Source organism: Semicossyphus pulcher, unplaced genomic scaffold (genome assembly GCF_022749685.1).
Source record: "Semicossyphus pulcher isolate SPU_LCO1_2020_fin unplaced genomic scaffold, fSemPul1.0.p SCAF_11, whole genome shotgun sequence".
In the NCBI taxonomy this organism is placed as follows: domain Eukaryota; kingdom Metazoa; phylum Chordata; class Actinopteri; order Labriformes; family Labridae; genus Semicossyphus; species Semicossyphus pulcher.
Genome location: NW_027211615.1, coordinates 30069369 through 30087427, shown reverse-complemented (window position 1 = coordinate 30087427; position 18059 = coordinate 30069369). Strand labels below are relative to the sequence as shown.

Here is an 18059-nt window from a genome sequence, read left to right as displayed (position 1 = left end):
CTATCGTTACTTCTTGTATCCTTTTTTTCCTACCCTAAAAATACGTATTTCAAAAATCTGAAAATATAGTAATAGTTCTGTGGTCGTCTCAGCCTTTTATGTAACCTAATTTAAACAACAAACAGAGAGACTTCCTTTTTAAAAAATGTTTTATTGAAATTCGACAGTTGCAACAACTGGAGGAGAAACTCTTGGCACAAACCCACAACCTGTGCAGGTGTTTTTCCCCCATTCTTATTAAACTGAATGCTTAATGGCACACAGAGTCATCCTTATTAATCGTCCAATCAGCAGCTCCCTGGCTGTCTCACTTCTGATAGATGAATATGTCTGTTACTAAGATACATCATCACCAGAGTCACGGCAGTCCGGCAGCTCTCGGACACCACAGTTCATCCTGCCGCACTTTAAAGCTGCTCTGTAGCTTCACGCCTACAAATCCCAGAAGGCAGCGCTCAGGTGAGCATTTCTCAGCTGCGTAAAGACCTGCGTATTTTCAGTTAATCTGAGCTCCTCACAGTAAATTAATAAAATAAAAAGTAAGGCATTTTTTATCTGTAATTCAATCTCACATCGCTGACAGCTGCCACAGAGTTTCTGCAGGTTCACAAAATTATATTTAGAGTTTTTAATATCACACAGGGTGTAAATGAATACTTTGAAACCCAGTCAGGAGATAAGGCCTCAAATTATCTACTTATACATGAATTTATTTATATTCATACGTCACATTTATGTCAGTTCGTACTGTCTAACACTTCCTGGTGATGTAACGCAGTGGGACGGATTCACCAAATCGTACGTTGCTGTTGATCAATCAGGAACCTTTGCAGCTATTTCTTCTGTCAAATAATAATATTCAACCAAACTGAATGAGGACGTTTTAAGAGCAGCAGATTCTTTGAGCTGTGAGTACATTTGAAGGAGTGAAACATCAGCAGGCTGTAAGCTGAAGGTGGGTAATAACACATTTTAACCCAAAGAAACATAAACAAACATTTGACTGAGAGAAGCTAAGAACTAAAGAAGCAACCTCAATAAAACAGCTAACAAGCTACGATAGCTGCCTCCATTTTTGACCATAGACTGTATATAGGAAGTGGACACAGCCTCCAGGTCTGATAATGTTTCATTTAAAACGTACATTCTTTAAAATGTCCAGCCAGGGGCAAAAATAAGTCTGATCCTATAGAAGTCTATGAGAACATGCTCCTCCTCCTCTCCTGATTTGTTCCCTCAGTAAACATGTTCCTAATGACTTTATGGTCTCAGTCTCTAGTTTCAAGTCTTCTTCAACACAGCATGATGTTCATTTAGTCACTGATGCTCCCACTGAGAGTCACACAGACCAGGAAGAGGGGAGGGGTTAGGGCGGGGCTACCTGTGACTGACACGTCGCTACCTGGAGAACTGGAAAATGTCTTGGTCAGCGTTCGGTGGTTCTAAAAGACTCTCTGAGGAGTCGGCTGTTACATTTTTCTGTTATCTTGTCAGCTGACCAAAACTAGAATCCAAACGAACATCACAGTTAGCTAAACAAGCTAACACTAGCATTGATAACTTTGCTGACCCCCTGCTGATTCCCGACTCCAGGAAAGGAAGATGGCCGTACACAAACCTATGGGTGACGTCACTGTGGCCACGCCCACTTCTTATAACCAGTCTATGGTTTGGATTTAAAGGCTCAGCTCTGATGGCTTTTAATTGGTCGAACATGAAAAATCGCAGGTCAAAGGTCACAGATTAATACAAGTTAAAGAGTAAATCCATGAATCACAGCGTTTCCACTGAATTCAAAGTGAAATTTCTGTTTGAGCTCTTGTTCTGACATCTGGCAGTGCTGTTGCTTCGTTCACACAAACTGACGATCTCGCTTTGCAGGTGTTTGCTTCGTCCTTTGTCCCCAGAATCAAATGAAAAACCCTGAAGATTCACGCAGGGTCGGTTAGCTCCTCTGAGAAAAGCATCAGCTCTCTTTGTTCCACATAAACAGTCAGGTCGCCTCATCAACACGTCCATTCAGACAGTTTGTTGTTGGACTGTGGCTGAAGGCGGACGTCCGTTTGGCATCGGGTTAGCTTATTCTGGATCAATGTCTCGAGTGTTTATCAGGAAACAGAGTGTGTCTTCATGTTAAAGGAGGACGATGGTGAAAAAACGGTCAAACAGAAACAGGTCTTCATGAACGTCAAAGAATCAGAATGTGTAATTATCTTAATCTTCTTTAAATGTTATTTACAGTTCTGGACTCTTATTTTATTTTCTGGAAGCCGACTTTGACATTTTGTTTAAACCCTCTGGAGTCTTTTTACCTGTGTGTATGTTTGTTTGAACATCATGTAGACGGTGATGAGGAAACCAGAGAAAAGTGCAGATTTAGATTCTTATTTATGTCAGTAGAAAATAAAAATATTTAAACGTTACGATTTTTAATGTTTTCAGATGCAAACGAGTTCAGACAACCACTTTCTGTTAAACAGAACGTGTAACAGGTTTTTATTTGTCTCTGATTTTTGTTTCATAATAGTGAAAGAACTTTTTAATTCTTTTATTTGAGCGATCATCAGGTAAGATTTGCTTTAAAGCCGTCTGTGACATATTTCTGGCGGTTTGATACTTAATCTACTTCTACTCTAAAAGTACCAAATGAAAAGTTAACGTTGTCGCTGAGTTTGTGCTGAATAAAAAGGCACCATGCACGAGTGCTAATGTGCTAAACAACAATGTAAATATTCAAATGAATGGACTTCAGAGGGTTTTAAAAGATGTTTGTCACTAAGACAGAAATCACCTGTTTGCAGGAGAGACTCGGCTGTGATTCTGCTGTCGCATTTTCCGACACTTTTCTAATGTTTCCCATTAAATTGAACTCCAATGCATCTTTCCAAAGAGTGATTTAATAATCGCCCAGAAGACGCCATAAGTCACGTTGTATCGAGCTGTGACAGGAAACACTTTTTTGGCTCTGATTCAGACATTTTCTGGTGTTTCTGTTTTTTGTGTGTAAACTTAAAATAGAAAATAAAAACTGGCAGGTTGAAACAAACGTGACGTGGATCAAATGAAAGATCTGAAGTCAAACGGAGGAAAAAGTCAGAGACGTGGTGAGTTTGTTCAGACGGAGCTGAGTTTAACGAGCCCCCGCACCGAGTCCTCGTGCAGAGCGTCCTGACTGGCCGGGTCGTACAGGGTGGAGGGGGAGGGGATGGACGGGTGGGGATGGAGGTGCAGGTGGGCGGGGCATGGCAGTGCGCCCTGCGGCGTGGTGCAGGGCGTTTCCTCCGGGCTGAAGTGGTGGTGGTGGTGATGATGGTGATGGTGTAGGTGGTGGTGGCAGTGGGAGTCTGTGGCGGTGTCCCTCAGGGTCAGGACGTCTCCCCCGCAGGACGGCAGGGAGGGCTGGGAGGGGGCCAGGTACGCGCAGGGGCCCCCTAGGGTGGTGGTCTTCCCCGGCAGAGGGGCCATGACCACGGGGTCGCTGTGCAGCAGAGGGGTGGCTGCAGCCTGCAGGACGAACTTGGTGCTCTGGATGCACTGATCCTGATCACACTGAGGACGAGCAAAGACAAGAGACACTCAGTAACGTGTGTGTGTGTGTGTGTGTGTGTGTGTGTGTGTGTGTGTGTCATCATATCGTTGTTCATATCATCCCCTGTCCTCTCACACAGCTGTGACACTACAGGAACTGTGTCTGATGAACTCTCCTGCTGCTTCCAGCTCCTCGAGGCTGACCAGTGCCCAGTGTGATGAGCTGTTAGCTCGGATCAGTACCAGGATTTCTCTGATGGACACCAACTACCGGCGTTCTGTTTCAGCTGTGTTCATCTGAGGTCTGTCTCACTACAGCGCGATGAAGCCACAACAAACAGATGTTACTGAGATTTAATGACAATAAACAGGCTGAGAGGATGCTGAGAGAACTACATCAGGAGGCAGGGTTGTAAAGAGGCTGAGTTGATGCTTTGTCAGGTCTGTCTGTGAGACGACAAGAACACGACTTGCTCGTTTTTTGAATGGAGTTTGGTTTGAACGTTTCTGATACAATCTCAGGGCGTCTCAATGCTGATTGGCTTTCAGAACTCAGCTCAGGAATTTCACTTCATTTTTGGTCTGAACACAAACGGACGTCATAAAGACAGTACAAGTCAAACAGCAGAAACTTTAAATATATTTTCTCAAATATCAGAAAATTCATACGAAACACAATTCAAGATGAAAAAGTACGCTATTGTCTGGGGATGTTTATGATTATTTATAGAATTTGTTATATTTTGACTTAACTGTGACTTATTACTTGAATAATTTGGATCAGCACAGCCGTGTTGCAGCTTTCAGTCTGAATGCTGTTTTACTTACTGTTCCTGAGGGCCCTGAACTCACCACAGAGCTACAGAGAGCTGCATCGATCTGCCGAGTAACATGAGGAAGAAAATATTCTGTACATATGTGGAGTTTTATGATGATTAAAGGCAGCTTCTCCTCAGTTAGGCTGATAGTTTCCTGCATGTACTGATGATTTATTGAACTCGTAAAGTGTTACTGATCAGCTGTGATGTCATCGTTCTCCTACCATGTGACTGTGGGGCTGCGTGGAGGCGTAGCTGCCGCCGCTCGTCCCGTTGGACTGCGAGACAGTCTGTGGTGTGTCGGACTGGATCAGACCTCGCCTGTCAATCAAACTGGGACACAGGGACACATTAACAACTCAAATTAAAACTTTCTTGACACAATGTTCTTATAAAAACACATCTCACCAGTCCTCTGCAGCATTAACCTACAAAAAACTTGTGTGTGTGTGTGCAGACAGATTTTACCACCTGTCGTCCCAGACACTCGGGGTCTCAGCAGGTGGAGCCAACATGTTAATAAAACACACACACACACACACACACACACACACACACACACACACACACACACACACACACACACACACACACACACACACACACCAGCTGGTGATAGTCTAACAAGCAGACTGTGTGATGAATCTGCCTCCATATGTTCAGTGCTGAAAAACAAACATCCTCTCCCCGTTCGCCTCCAGAGGTGAGATGTGTCTTCAGGTTTACTTCAGTAAACGTATTAAAACCACCGTGTAGAAAAACTCTGTTACAAATAAACCTGCATTCATAAACTAATTGTAAAGTGCTATTTTAGTACTTTTAAACCTGGTCCCTTTTTTGTTTCATATTTTGACTAGTAGCTACAAACAGTGTGAATGTCTCCAGTAGATGTGCTCATCCTGCAGTGAAACAGGCTGTGATTTTACCTCAGAGAACACAGGGGGTTCTGGTCTATCTCTGCCTTAACCGGTTAGTTTTAATATTGTATCGGAACTGAACTTTCAATCGAGGCAATCAAGTCTGTTTGTGGTCAAAAGAATCATCTTCATCTGTAACAAAAAGTTCTATCTCTGTAGGGATCCTTTCAGACACTTCCTCTTCTGCTAGCACATGCTCTTATTTTGAAAATCCATCCCCCTTAATCAATCAATCAGTTTATTTTCTCTACTCGCCAGGCCTGGACTAATTTTCTATGTATTTCTAATTATAAATCTGCTATATCACCAGCATTATCAATGTATTAAATAAGACATCGACACGACATCCAGCAGCACATTTTCATTCAACACACACCCTTAGTCCCTGGTTTAGTCCTGAGTTTAGTCCTGAGTTTAGACCTGGTTTAGGCCTGAGTTTAGTCCTGAGTTTAGACCTGGTTTAGGCCTGAGTTTAGTCCTGAGTTTAGACCTGGTTTAGGCCTGAGTTTAGTCCTGAGTTTAGACCTGGTTTAGTACTGTAGAGGATGTAACTGACCTGGGAGGCAGAGGTCCACACAGAGCCGCACAGCAGTTGGTCAGGATGTTTCCGTAGCTGTAAGGGTTGTAGTTGTCCTTCCCTCGCTTGGTGGACCAGGAACCTTTAATCTGGACCAGGACCAGGACCAGGACCAGGACCAGGACCAGGACCAGGACAGAAACAGAGAGGGGAGTGTTGGTTCAGTTTATTAAAGCCAGTAAATATCACAGTCCTGGCTGACACATCCTCCCTGGTGGTCCTCTGTAGATCTCTGTATACTCACGTCCTCGTTGGTGGTCTGGTTGGAGCTGATCAGGTAGGTGTGGAACCCAGACAGACCGACAATCGACCAGACAGAGAAGAAACACACCACCACCTCCAGGACGGTGCAGAACAGTCAGGGACAAACTTCACATTCTGTTTTATTATATCATACATTTGAATATACTCGAAGCTTTGATTGTCACTGATGATCACAGAAAGGGGAATGAAGTTAAAGAGGAAACAAATGGAAAACTGTAGAAAAAGAGGAGACTGACGAAGCTCTGTCAACTCTGTGGCTCAGAGCGTGTGACAACAGTTTGACCTTGGCAATGCATTATGGGACATATTGACCTGTGCTTTGTCACTGTAGCACAGCCATTGATTTATCAGAAACACAAACACACATTATAAACCTACAGAGAGAGAGCGGGGGAGTGTATGAGAGGTAATTAGTGCCACCTGATTTCCAGCTCTGAACAGGATGTGAATCTGGACTGTTGTGAAGAAACTTTTGGGACATCAAGACAAACAGCTCGACAATTAATAGAAGTGTCCGAGAACATAACAGAGACAAACCGGTTTGCTTTTTTAAACCAGGAACAGCCGCTCTCTTTAAGGACACCAGACTCCATTCACAAAATCTGTAATTTTACCTCACAGAACACAGGAGATGCTGGTCTACCTCTGCTTTGATTATTTGGTATTTTTTGTGTTATTGTTTGTTATACAAATATTATGTTGGATCTGAAATGACCATTTTAAACACAAAAGACACAGAACAAGACAAACAAAGTAAACTATCAAGGGACCGGTTGACCAGCAACTGAACTGTAAAATCTCTGTTTTTCTGAATGGAGTCTGGTGTGTGTGCAGGGAGCGATGTGACGTCTGTGTGTGGTTAAAACAATCATCTTCCTCTGTAACAAAAAGGTCTATCTCTGTAGGGATCCTTTCTGTCATGTTGTCACACACTTAGAATAACAATCTGAGCCTGTCAGTGGAAACAACAAGAACTTTTAGTGGACGACCTCTGACCCATCAAGGATTATGTTGCAGCCATTACAGCCTGTTTCACTGCTGCATGATGAACACATCTACTGGAGCAAATCCAAAAGTTCTTGTATCTGTAAGAAGTTTAAAGCACCCAGGTTTATAAAGACAGGAATTCCCCTTTTAAGTCATATGGGGCCTCCACGAGTCCATCCAGGGATTTAAACAGTGAAAGGATATCTGGCCGGGCTGTCTTTGAGCGCGCTCAGGAAACCCGTCCGGTTCGATCCTGCAGGAGAGGAGAGAGTGTGTGTTCGGGTTATTCAGCTTTAGAAATGTACAACCTCATGATTCCTCCTATGAAGGTTTGTCAAATATTCCTTTTTTTTAGCTCTGTTTTTGGTCTCCACCTCCTGAGGGACAATCTGTCTGTTTAGCTGCTAAATGCTCCACTATGTCCTCCTGCTGGGGTCTGACTGTTTGCTGCTAAAGAGGTGGACTACAGCTGATTCTTACAGCTTTTAGAGTAGACAAGAATAGTAAGGTGGTGGACAGTGAGCTGACACTCACTTTTAAGTTACTGCAGGTGAAGTTGCCTCAAAAATCACACTCCTTCTCAGAGTCGAATGTGAACTCAGAGACATGGACGACATGTTTTTAGATTCACTGTGTCTGACACATCCCGGGGCTGCTCTTATCTCTGATGTGCATCCAAAATAAACGTCCATTAGTCCACTCAGAAATCAGAGGAAAAAGACCCTCAGAACCTTATTGATAAAAGTAACGTTTTTAAGTTTTCTTCAGTATGTTAGTAATCCAGTGATGGCTGTCTGTACATCCATTGGTACACCGCACAAAGGAGCTGCTAACGGCTAATTCGGCACTACTTTGATGGAGACAGACTGAATCTAAACACAGGGCAAAGAACGGGTCTGAAAAGAGAACACACAGACCTACACATGACATACATCTTATTTTATTGGATTGTGGGAATGATATGATGCTGCGCTTTATTGTTTCTGTCATCATATCTGTTTCAAACAGGCTGATATCTTGGTGTTAGCATGTTTCCATCGTTCAAATTCTGTCCCAGTGGGGCTTAATTCTGGCTATAAAACTGAAGTTAGGAAGTTCATCAGAGGACCATAAAAACCTTCAGTGACTTTAATGGTACTGGTATTATTTCCTGTAAGTAACCTCATCACTGACCAGAGTTTGAAATCCACAGATTACCGCTGGAGGCGCTAAAACTCCCTGCACAAGAACAAACACCACGAGCACTGAGGCTTCCTGAAACGAGCTGCTCGTCAGCTCACAGAGCGACAGATCTCTAAATTTACATCTTAAACATCAAAGTCACAACAGTCTGCTGGATCTTTTTATAGCTCTGCTGCTAAAAACAGAAAACAAGCAGCCCAGTGTTGAAGAAGACACGGGTTTATCTCAGACAGTCTGTTGGTTGTTAGAGTCTGACGCCGCCTGAGGCTCCAGCTTCCTGCGTTTAAAACCTGCGGGGCAGAAAAACATCAGCCGCCTGAACGCAGAGAAGTAGGTCAATGACGCGTGACCGCAAAGAACCGGGCAGAGACACAGAATCAATGATCAGTTTCAGGAATCCACCATTCACATCATTTACACCAAAATCAACCTCAACAAAGCAAAACAATAAATCTCATGAAACAGTAAAGAACTTAGAAGATATTGCTCTCTGCTTTTACCTGTTAAGGAGGATCCAATAAATATTCTTTAACTTTACTACAAAATGTGAAGAGTTGTTGGAAGTGTTTGTTTTCACACAGCAAGTACGCTAACTGGCTAAGCTACTGCTATCATGTAGTAATATGTCACAGATGTATTTTGTTAATAAAGCTGATTCAAAAAGACCTTAAATGGAACCTTGTATTTCTAAACCGGAGCCCTATGACTTCATATTTTACCTTTTGTTAAAGAGTTTTATGAAACAAAAAACTGCCATTACCTGTTGTTGTTGTTCAAGCCCACCAAACTCCATAAGCTGCTGTATCGGTCTGTTAGTTTGTTCGTGTAACTTTGGTGTTTTAAACGGTTAGTTTGGATCCAACACAAAAGCTGTGTAACACCCAATAACACAAAAAACTCACTGAAGGAGTCAGAGGAAGACCGGAAACTTCCATGTTCTGAGCAGTTAAATTAGCATCTTTTTTAATGGAGTCTGGTGTGTGTGCAGAGAGCGATGTAACGTCTGTGTGTGGTTAAAACAATCATCTTCCTCTGTAACAAAAAGGTCTATCTCTGTAGGGATCCTTTCTGTCATGTTGTCACACACTTAGAAGAACAATCTGAGCCTGTCAGTGGAAACAACAAGAACTGTTAGTGGACGACCTTTGACCCATCAAGGATTATGTTGCAGCCATTACAGCCTGTTTCACTGCTGCAGGATGAACACATCTACTGGAGACACTCACACACTGTTTTTTTTTTTTTTACCTTTTAGTAATTTAGACTTAAACATGGGCCAATATCTGAGCTGGAAGCTGATCAGTGACAGGAAACAGTACAAGACTGCAGCCTCAGCCTCTCTCTGACAAGCTGTCAATCACAGCACAGGGGGCGGGGCTGTGGAGAATCGATGTCTGATCTATTACACAGATGAGAAGCTGCTGTAGAGCTGATGCACACTTCAAAGCACACGGCAGAGGTATGTGACCCAGGGTGACGAGCATTTATTCATTAAACACTTAAAAGCAGAAAATCTGCTCCTCACAGGCTCATAGTGACGCAACAGTGATCAAAGTTTTAGGAGCAGGAGTGAAATCACTGTATGGACTTTTGAGTTAGTATTTACTTGAGCTCCAGAGGAGACGGAGGTCATGGATGCTCAGAGGCAATTTTCAGCTTATTAAAATACATGTCTGTTGAGGGGGCGAATCAGCTCTTCAGAAATGTCCTGCAGAGTTTGGGTCACATTTGTTGCTGATGTAACTGTTCCTCTAGTCTGTCATTTCTCTGATACTTAAGTCTTTACCCTTCTAGCAAAGAAACACTGATACACCTTTCCCACTGAATTTAGCGTGTTGACGCAGGTTTTTCAGACCCGTGAAGACCCGCTTATAGATGCCGATTGTCTCTTTTCCCATTGCATGTGAAGTATCCTCCTGTCGGTCTCTTTTCTGCTGCGTCACCGTCTGACGTCACAAACAGGAGACAGGGTTAGTAACCAGTGAAGATGTGACGGTGGTTAGGTCTTTATTGGATCTGTTACTCATTTAGTCTGTTTATCAAACTCGCCGACAAATCTGGAGCGATGTTCGAGCGCTGCTCGGACGGAGACGGGCGGAGTTTGTAGCTGAGATGACGAGGAGTCGCAGAAGTTACCGACGGAGCATAGCATCACACCGGAGAGGGGGCGGAGATTAGCGTGTCGACACGGGTTTTGTGTTCCCATCAATGCCGATCAGAGCCGAGCCGATAATTCCCCGGATCTACTGCAGAGTCATGTGACCCGGGTCTGAATGCTGATTGGAGCCTTTCCCACTAAGCAAAAAAGCCGTGTGTTAGCGGGTGTCAGCGGGTTTTTAACCAGTGGGGGGGCTTCAGTGTCCAGTTACAGCTAGCTAAAGCCAAGTCCATCTTTTGCCTGGGGTCTATCCACACCCTGTTAAGATGAATCCACGTAGCCTTTCATAGATTACAGTAAAGCGTGCTCCGGTCAATGACACCTCAAACTGTTTATCCAGTACTTATAGCCAGTCTTTGTACTGTCTAATAATTAGCCAACTTTTAGCGAACTGTTTATCCATTAGCTCCAATGAGAACTTAAGAACAGAACTTTCCACATCGTTGGTAAACAGAGTGTGCAGCAGCTCAAGTGTTTTCATGAAGAAATCAATAAGTGAATCACAGTAGAAACGGTGTGAGCTGTGTAGGAGGTGGTGTCGGGTAGTGTTACTCACTGAGGATGACGTGTGTGATGACGAAGGCGAAGATGAAGATGGTGAGGAAGGAGAGTGAGAGTATGAACAGGTAGAAGAAGCGGTAGTTCCTCCGTCCAACGCAGTTCCCCACCCAGGGGCAGTGATGGTCGAAACGCTCTGAGGGACCAAACAAATAAAAGCTCTTATCTTCAGTCAAAGAACTTTATGTTTTTGATGCAAACGTCGTAAGTAGTAGTAAATATTATCATATATATATATTATTATTTACTCTGAGCTGGACCTCAGGTTTGCTCTTAGTTACAGTAGTTGGTGAAGTTTCCCTTAGTTACTTTCCTCCTCTGAGCTTAGCTAACCCCTTCAGACTGACCGACACAGTTGTCACACAGGCTGCAGTGTGACGCTCGAGGCGGTCTGAAGATCTTGCAGGTGAAGCAGTATTTCAGCTTGACCGTCTGCCCGTTGATCAGAACCTCTCTGGTGCGAGGCGGCGGTCTGGAGCAGCCCGCAGACTCTGAAAACACACCAACAACACAGCTCAGGTAGGCTCAGGTAAAACATTATAACAGCATTTGAGCTTCCCACTTTGAGCCTGACTTCAGAGGGAAATGGCCGCCATGTGAATATGGTTGCCTGCCTCAAATTCAGTCTACCTTGTTCCACTCCAGTCCAGGTGGTGGCGGTAATGCTCCTCTAAGATGGTTCTTAAACAGACAGTTAAAAACTAGATGAAGAAGAAATCCACTCCCCGTTCGTTTACGTTTACAGTAACAAGACATAAACAGGCTGTAGATAAATACAGCCTCATGTATAGCCTCACAATGATAGCTCCCGTGGTCTTGTGTTAGGCCCCGCCCCCTAACAAGAACAAAGACTTGGCTCTTGGAAATGTCCCGAGTCATGATATATTGTTCCCTTCAAACAGCCGTAATCCCAATCACTACTGTGACATATCTATCTACATCTAATGATCTATATCATTAGTTTGTGGACAACCCTTTTGAAAAGTCCGGTTTGGCGTTTTGGCTGTCGCCATGTTGGTTCTTTGGAGCCAGAGGTGACCGTGTTTGGGGGACTTGAGACTAGAGACTGAGACCATAAACTCACGAGGAACATGTTTACTGAGGGAATACATCAGGAGAGGAGGAGGAGCATGTTCTCAGCTGGTTGCAATACGATCTAAATCCTGTTTGCAACAAGTGGTGTCGCCCCCTGCTGGTCATTAGAAAGACTACAGGTTTAAGGCACTCGAGGCTACATTCACTTCTCATATTCAGTTTTTGCTTTAGGCGTTAAAAGTTGACCAAAGTGTAGATGAGTCTAAGAGTCAAAGAATTCCTCTAAAGGCCACCGTCCAGAGGTAAACCCTTAGATTCAACATACGTCCGTCTGGCGCCACCTTGAGGACAAACTTCGTTTGTATTTAACTTACGAGAAGAAAAAAAAACCATGAAGAATCTCGAGGGTTTCAGTCTTTTCCCAGATGTTCAACAATCAGAATCATTAAAGTCTCAACAGCCCTGAAGAGTGGTACTTTTGGCTCCTGCTCAGTGAGACAAACTACAGTCGACGGGATTTTCAGCAGCAAAGCTTCCTGGGAAAAAACGTTCACCTCAGCGTGGAGCTGCATCACAAACAGGAAGCACCGCTTTAAGGAAGTGATGGTTTTGTTCTCGTCAGCTTAATAAGACACTGCAGAAACCACGAAACACGTGTGGTGAGGATCCGTTTGAGTGTGGTCATTTCAGATTGGTGAGCAGAATATGGACTGTGTATTTAAACACATATAATACATAATGAAAAGAACTCAAACCTCTGAACAGAAATGAGTCAATCGAACCATTAAATTACTGTTCTGCTGTCTAATCTGTCAAATGTTTGAGGCATTTATGGAACACTTTCTCGTCTGTCTTTAGTTTTCTTTGTCAGACAGGAAGTGGGATGTTGTTTCAAGCGGTGCGTCACAGAATACATTCCTGACCACCATCAGCAAACAAAACAGCTAAAAAATAACTGCCCTCTATTTCCATCCTTCCTCCACATCTCACACACTGAGCCTCTGCTCGGTGTTCAGCATCCAGCTCCTTCCTCTTCCTCTCCTTCCTTATTTGGTCGTTCTTTGAGCCGGAGCTCTGCTGTGATTGACAGCTCCGTGGCTCCTCAGATAATGTATCCAGCGTGAAAAATATATAAATAAATAAACAAACAAAAAATAATAAGATGTTTCCAAATATAGACGAGAGAGCTTCGACAGTGATGCTCAGTTACTGTGGAAACGCCTGATTCGCTGAGACGCGCTTCTGACAGAGCGGAGGACTGAAACTGAAGAGATGACATGTGACTGAACACACACACACACACACGCACACACACACACACACACGCACATGCACACACACGCACGCACACATGCACACACGCACACACACACACACACACACACACACACACGCACACGCACACACGCACACACACACACACACACACGCACGCACACGCACACACACGCACACACGCACACACGCACACACAAACATGCACGCACGCACGCACACACGCACGCACGCACCATACACGCGCACACACACACACACATCTTAACACATATTGACTGGAGGAGGTGGTGAGCGACTTCCTGTAATGACTCAGCATCATTAGTGAACAAATTATTCTGCAGATGATTTTCTTTCATCTGATAAGAGACATAAAATCAGAGCGATGACGAGCAGCTGAAACATCTGGATCATAAAATCCGACCATCATGAAAACTTTGATGAAAGATTTTATTTCACGTTTCTTCTAATGCAGTTTATATTTTTGGTACTGTTCACTTTTTTTTATTATCTTTAATTATCCCGATTTCATTCGTTACTTTACTTGAAAACGTTTTTTTTTATCAATGTCACTTTTCACACATTTTTATTTTATGCTGCTTTTTACATTTTTATCATTTTAAATATTCACGTTTTATTAGTCATTTCTTATGGTTTTAATTGTTAATTTCCTTTAATGGCACTTTTCACATGTTTGTATTTAGACTTTCACATTTTTAATGTTTAATTTTCACGTTTTATTCGTTGTTGTTGTTGTTGTTGTTGTTGTTGTTGTTGTTTTTTTACAGTTTTATTAGTTACTTTACTTGGATAAGTTTTCAAGAAATGTCACTTTTTACAAAAAAAAATTCCATGATGCTTTTGCATTTTTTGTATTATTTAATTTTTATATGTTTTTAATTTTAATGAGATTTTATAGTCCTTTCTTACGGTTTATTATTATTATTGGCCCCTTTTTAAAAATTTATTTATTTATTTTATTTTATTTATTTATTTTTATCAGTTTTCATTTCACATGTGTTTTGAACTTGACTTTTCAGTTTTTATTAGTTACTTTACTTGAATTAATTTCAATTTCTACACAGTTTTCTAATACTGGAACTTTTCCAATTTATATTTAATTTTCTTAATTTTTTTTTTACAGTTTATATTAGTCACTACTTAAATTAATGCCGTTTTTATTGACTTGTGACATTTTGTTTAGTTTCTTATTACAGTTTTTATTTGTAACTTTGAAAGCAGTGTTTTGTTTTTTCAGTATGTTTTAGAGATATGTCTAGATTTAATCAAAGTCTGAAGCGTATGTGTTTGTGTCATTGAGTGAATACAGGAAGTAAACGTAGCCTTTGTGACATTGAAGCCTCCAGTTCGGCCATCTTGTTTTTGGAGCCAGAAGTGACCATGTTTGGATGTCAGGGTGAATGGTTGCTGTTGTAGCAACTTGTCAATCACAGGTAGCCCCGCCCTAAATCCCCCCTGCTGACTCTCAATGGGAGCATCAGTGACTAAATGAACATCATGCTGTGTTGAGGAGGAGGAGGAGCATTTTCTCATAGACTTCTACAGGATCAGACTCTTTTTATAACCAGTGGAGCCGCCCCCTGCTGGTCATTAGAAAGAATGCAGGCTTAAGGTACTTTTGCATTGTCTTCACTTTTGAGCAGAACTGTCTATAAGAAGTGCGTCTGGGATTTGTGTGTTTTCATGTTTACCGATTTGCCTCTCCAGGTCGGCGGCCTCGTCCGGCGTTGCACGGGGAAGAACGCCGGGGTCGGTGAAACTCGCCCTGAAGAGCATCCCCATCACGAAGACGAAGAGGACGCCGCCGACTGCTGGGATGGCCGGGGTCAGGTGGGATGCCAGGAAGGGGCAGCTGAGGAGACAAAGACACAAAGAAACAAACTGAAGGTGTCAGCCAATCACAGCAGTTCTCTGGTAGTGTGAGGACATGACACAGAAAAACACTAAACGAGGCTTCAGACATCTTTAAATAGAAAGCTGTCAAATTGTTCTGTTATTGTCTCCGACTTCACAAAGATCTGTCTGAACACGTTTAACTGGTTCATAATAACTGAAAACCACCACATGACTTTACAATACATTTCTAACACCTTTAAAAAACGTTGTACGTCCAGATTTAACCTCCATCCGTCCCCCTTTCAATCTCCTGCTGTTACCGTAGTGACTCAAGCTGCAGGAAACAGTTACCCTGGCAACGGGAAACACCGGGGTTGCAGTGTTGTGGAAGTTGCAGTGAAGGATGTGGGAGGACAAAAACATAATAAAAGAAACCCTCCAGACGTCTCTGTGGGCTCCGGCAATCTGTTTCAGGAGCATTTTGAGTTTAAAGAAAGTTTCAAATATCAGATTGTTTTTGTTTTAATTTACGATACATGATAAACTGTTACTTTTCTGCTTTCTTACATGTTTAGTCTGTAAAATGTGTGAAAACAGGGAAAATATCAGAATCTTTAAATATCTTCTTTTATTGTTACATAACTTCATCTTAAAACGAGCTGAGCGTTCTCACTGATGTGACACTCGAGGAGTAAATTTAGCTCTGACGATATTTCTGAGCTGAAAGTGAAAACCTTTACCTGATCACACTGACTGCTCTCATTAAAGCAGCACACCTGACTCGTCTTCTATCTGTGCCTTTGTTGTGAATAAATCCAGCGAGACGAATCCGAGAGCTGAGACACAGCGAAGAAAATCAGCAGAAAGCAGCCTGAGGTTTGGTAGAAAAACACTAACGTCACATTCCCCACGGAGCCGACGGACTTACAGATCGATTACTGAAAAAGATTTCACAGGAATTTAGGAGGATTCATGACGTAAAGACGATTTAGATTCTGAGAATAATCAGAAAACAATAAACAGAAATGTCTTTTTTATTGATCTGGTTTTTAAAATGACTTTCCACAAGTGTTCAACTTTTTTATCAAATGTAATTAAAAAGACAAAACTGTATAATTTTATTCACGTTAGTTACTTAAAGTCGAGCTGAAACGGCATCTCGAGAGTATCTAGCTTCCGTACCGTGACGTATTTCCGAGTGAAACAGGACGTGCAGGCGGGACGTATCATTAGAGGGATTTGATGTGATCGTTGAGAAGTGGGCGTAGACAGACGTTCTCCACAGCACAGTAGCTAGCTAACTGACCGAGCGTCAGTACAAAATGTTGCAGATTGATTGGTTGAAATTGTTTGGTGCTAGCTTACGTAAGCATGCAGGATATTTTATTTTTACGGGAAGAAAGAAATGATCAGATTTTGATATAAGAATACGAAGAAATGGATTTTCTGTTCTATCTAAAAGGATTAAAATGACATTTTTCATAAGTACAATTTTAAGGTACTTATATTCCATCCATCACGTATTTCCATCTTCTGCTACTTAATACTTCAACTCAATTTCATTTCTGAGACAGATATTGCACGACATGTATAAAATGTACTATTTATAGATAAAAAATACAAAATATTTGATCATAAAATAAATTCTGATATAATTTTATAGATGAAGTTAAAGCTTCAATGATTTCTGAAGTTCACAAAGCAGTTTTTACAGTGATTAATTATGTATCTGTGCAGCGACTTCCTCGATCAGACGTAAAAAGAAACAAAAAACATTGTTTAAAATTAGCTAAAAAACTAGTATAAAGTATAATTAAATATACAAAAGATCAAAGTGTGGTCAATAACTATTTAAAGCTTATGTTTATTGATTTCTGTGCTCACTGACTTTTACCCAGCTGCGGTCAAAGGTCAACTCCCTTTTTATTTAATCTGTTCCTGAGGGATTTTCCAAAACCTGATTTTAGATCACAGAACAGAAAGTATGTGTGGTTTTGCTTTCTCACCTGCAAAGTGGGGACCGACAACCTTATGGGGACCTAATGTGAGTCGCCCTCATTGTCCCCTAAAGGATAGAAAAAACTGTTTGTGTGCGTGTGTGTGTGTGCGCGCGTGTGTGTGTGTGTGTGTGTGTGTCCACTCACTCGAAGGTGAAGAAGAGACCGCTGGTGAGCAGGATGAGGACCAGGGTCAGGTAGAACACCCCGGTCTGTCTCGCCATCATGATCCTCCCGTTGCAGTAGAACCGGTTCCTGCCCGGGAACACCTGCCACTTCCTGCGGGGGGTCCGGCTCCTGTGGCCGGTGCAGGTCGTCTCCGTCCCCTCGGCGGGGGCCGGGCACGAGCCGCTACTGCTGCGCGTGCAGATCTGGTTGTACTGGCCCGGCTGCTGCTGATGCTGCTGGTCCAGAGCAGCATGAGGGATCTGAGACATGTGTCCTCACAGGTGAGCGCACAGGTGAATAATAGAAATATTCAAAAATATCAGAGCTGTGCGCGTGCAGCTGGTGCGTTCAGGCTCTCCAAATGTTCAGTCAGCCCCCAAATGAATCCTCATGTCAGGTTTTTGTGTCTGGAGCCAATATAAAAGCATATCCTACATTTTCAATCCAGAATCTTCCGCTTTTATTTTGTAATATTTTGGAAACAAACAACAACTCGTGGTCAGTCGCACGCGCGCGGGGTCCAAAATCCTAAAAAACCCACCACAACACCCCCGCCTCGCGCCCATGCAGCGTCCCTCTCTCACATAATCCAGCGTTTCTATCCCGGGATAACGGATCCGGTTCTGGACTGGAAGCGGAGCGGGACGGGACCAGGTGTGAACCGGCACCGGAGCGGGAGACGGCGGCGGCTCTGGACGTTCAGAGGGTCCGTGTCGGTGAGGAGGAAGAGGAGGAAGA

At 42.8% G+C, this 18059-nt stretch overlaps 1 protein-coding gene across 1 annotated transcript; it reads right to left on the bottom strand.

Annotated features, from left to right (window-relative positions):
• Positions 1-144: 144 nt before the first annotated feature.
• On the bottom strand, positions 145-17590 carry LOC138612107 (palmitoyltransferase ZDHHC14-like). The gene is made up of 9 exons (XM_069685424.1): positions 17301-17590; positions 15012-15172; positions 11337-11480; positions 10988-11125; positions 7296-7344; positions 6085-6187; positions 5820-5929; positions 4571-4679; positions 145-3549 (listed from the first exon to the last, which is right to left on the bottom strand). The coding sequence occupies exons 1-9, from the start codon at positions 17588-17590 to the stop codon at positions 3115-3117; spliced, it is 1539 nt and encodes a 512-aa protein (XP_069541525.1). The 3' UTR covers positions 145-3114.
• Between the last annotated feature and the right edge of the window lie 469 nt (positions 17591-18059).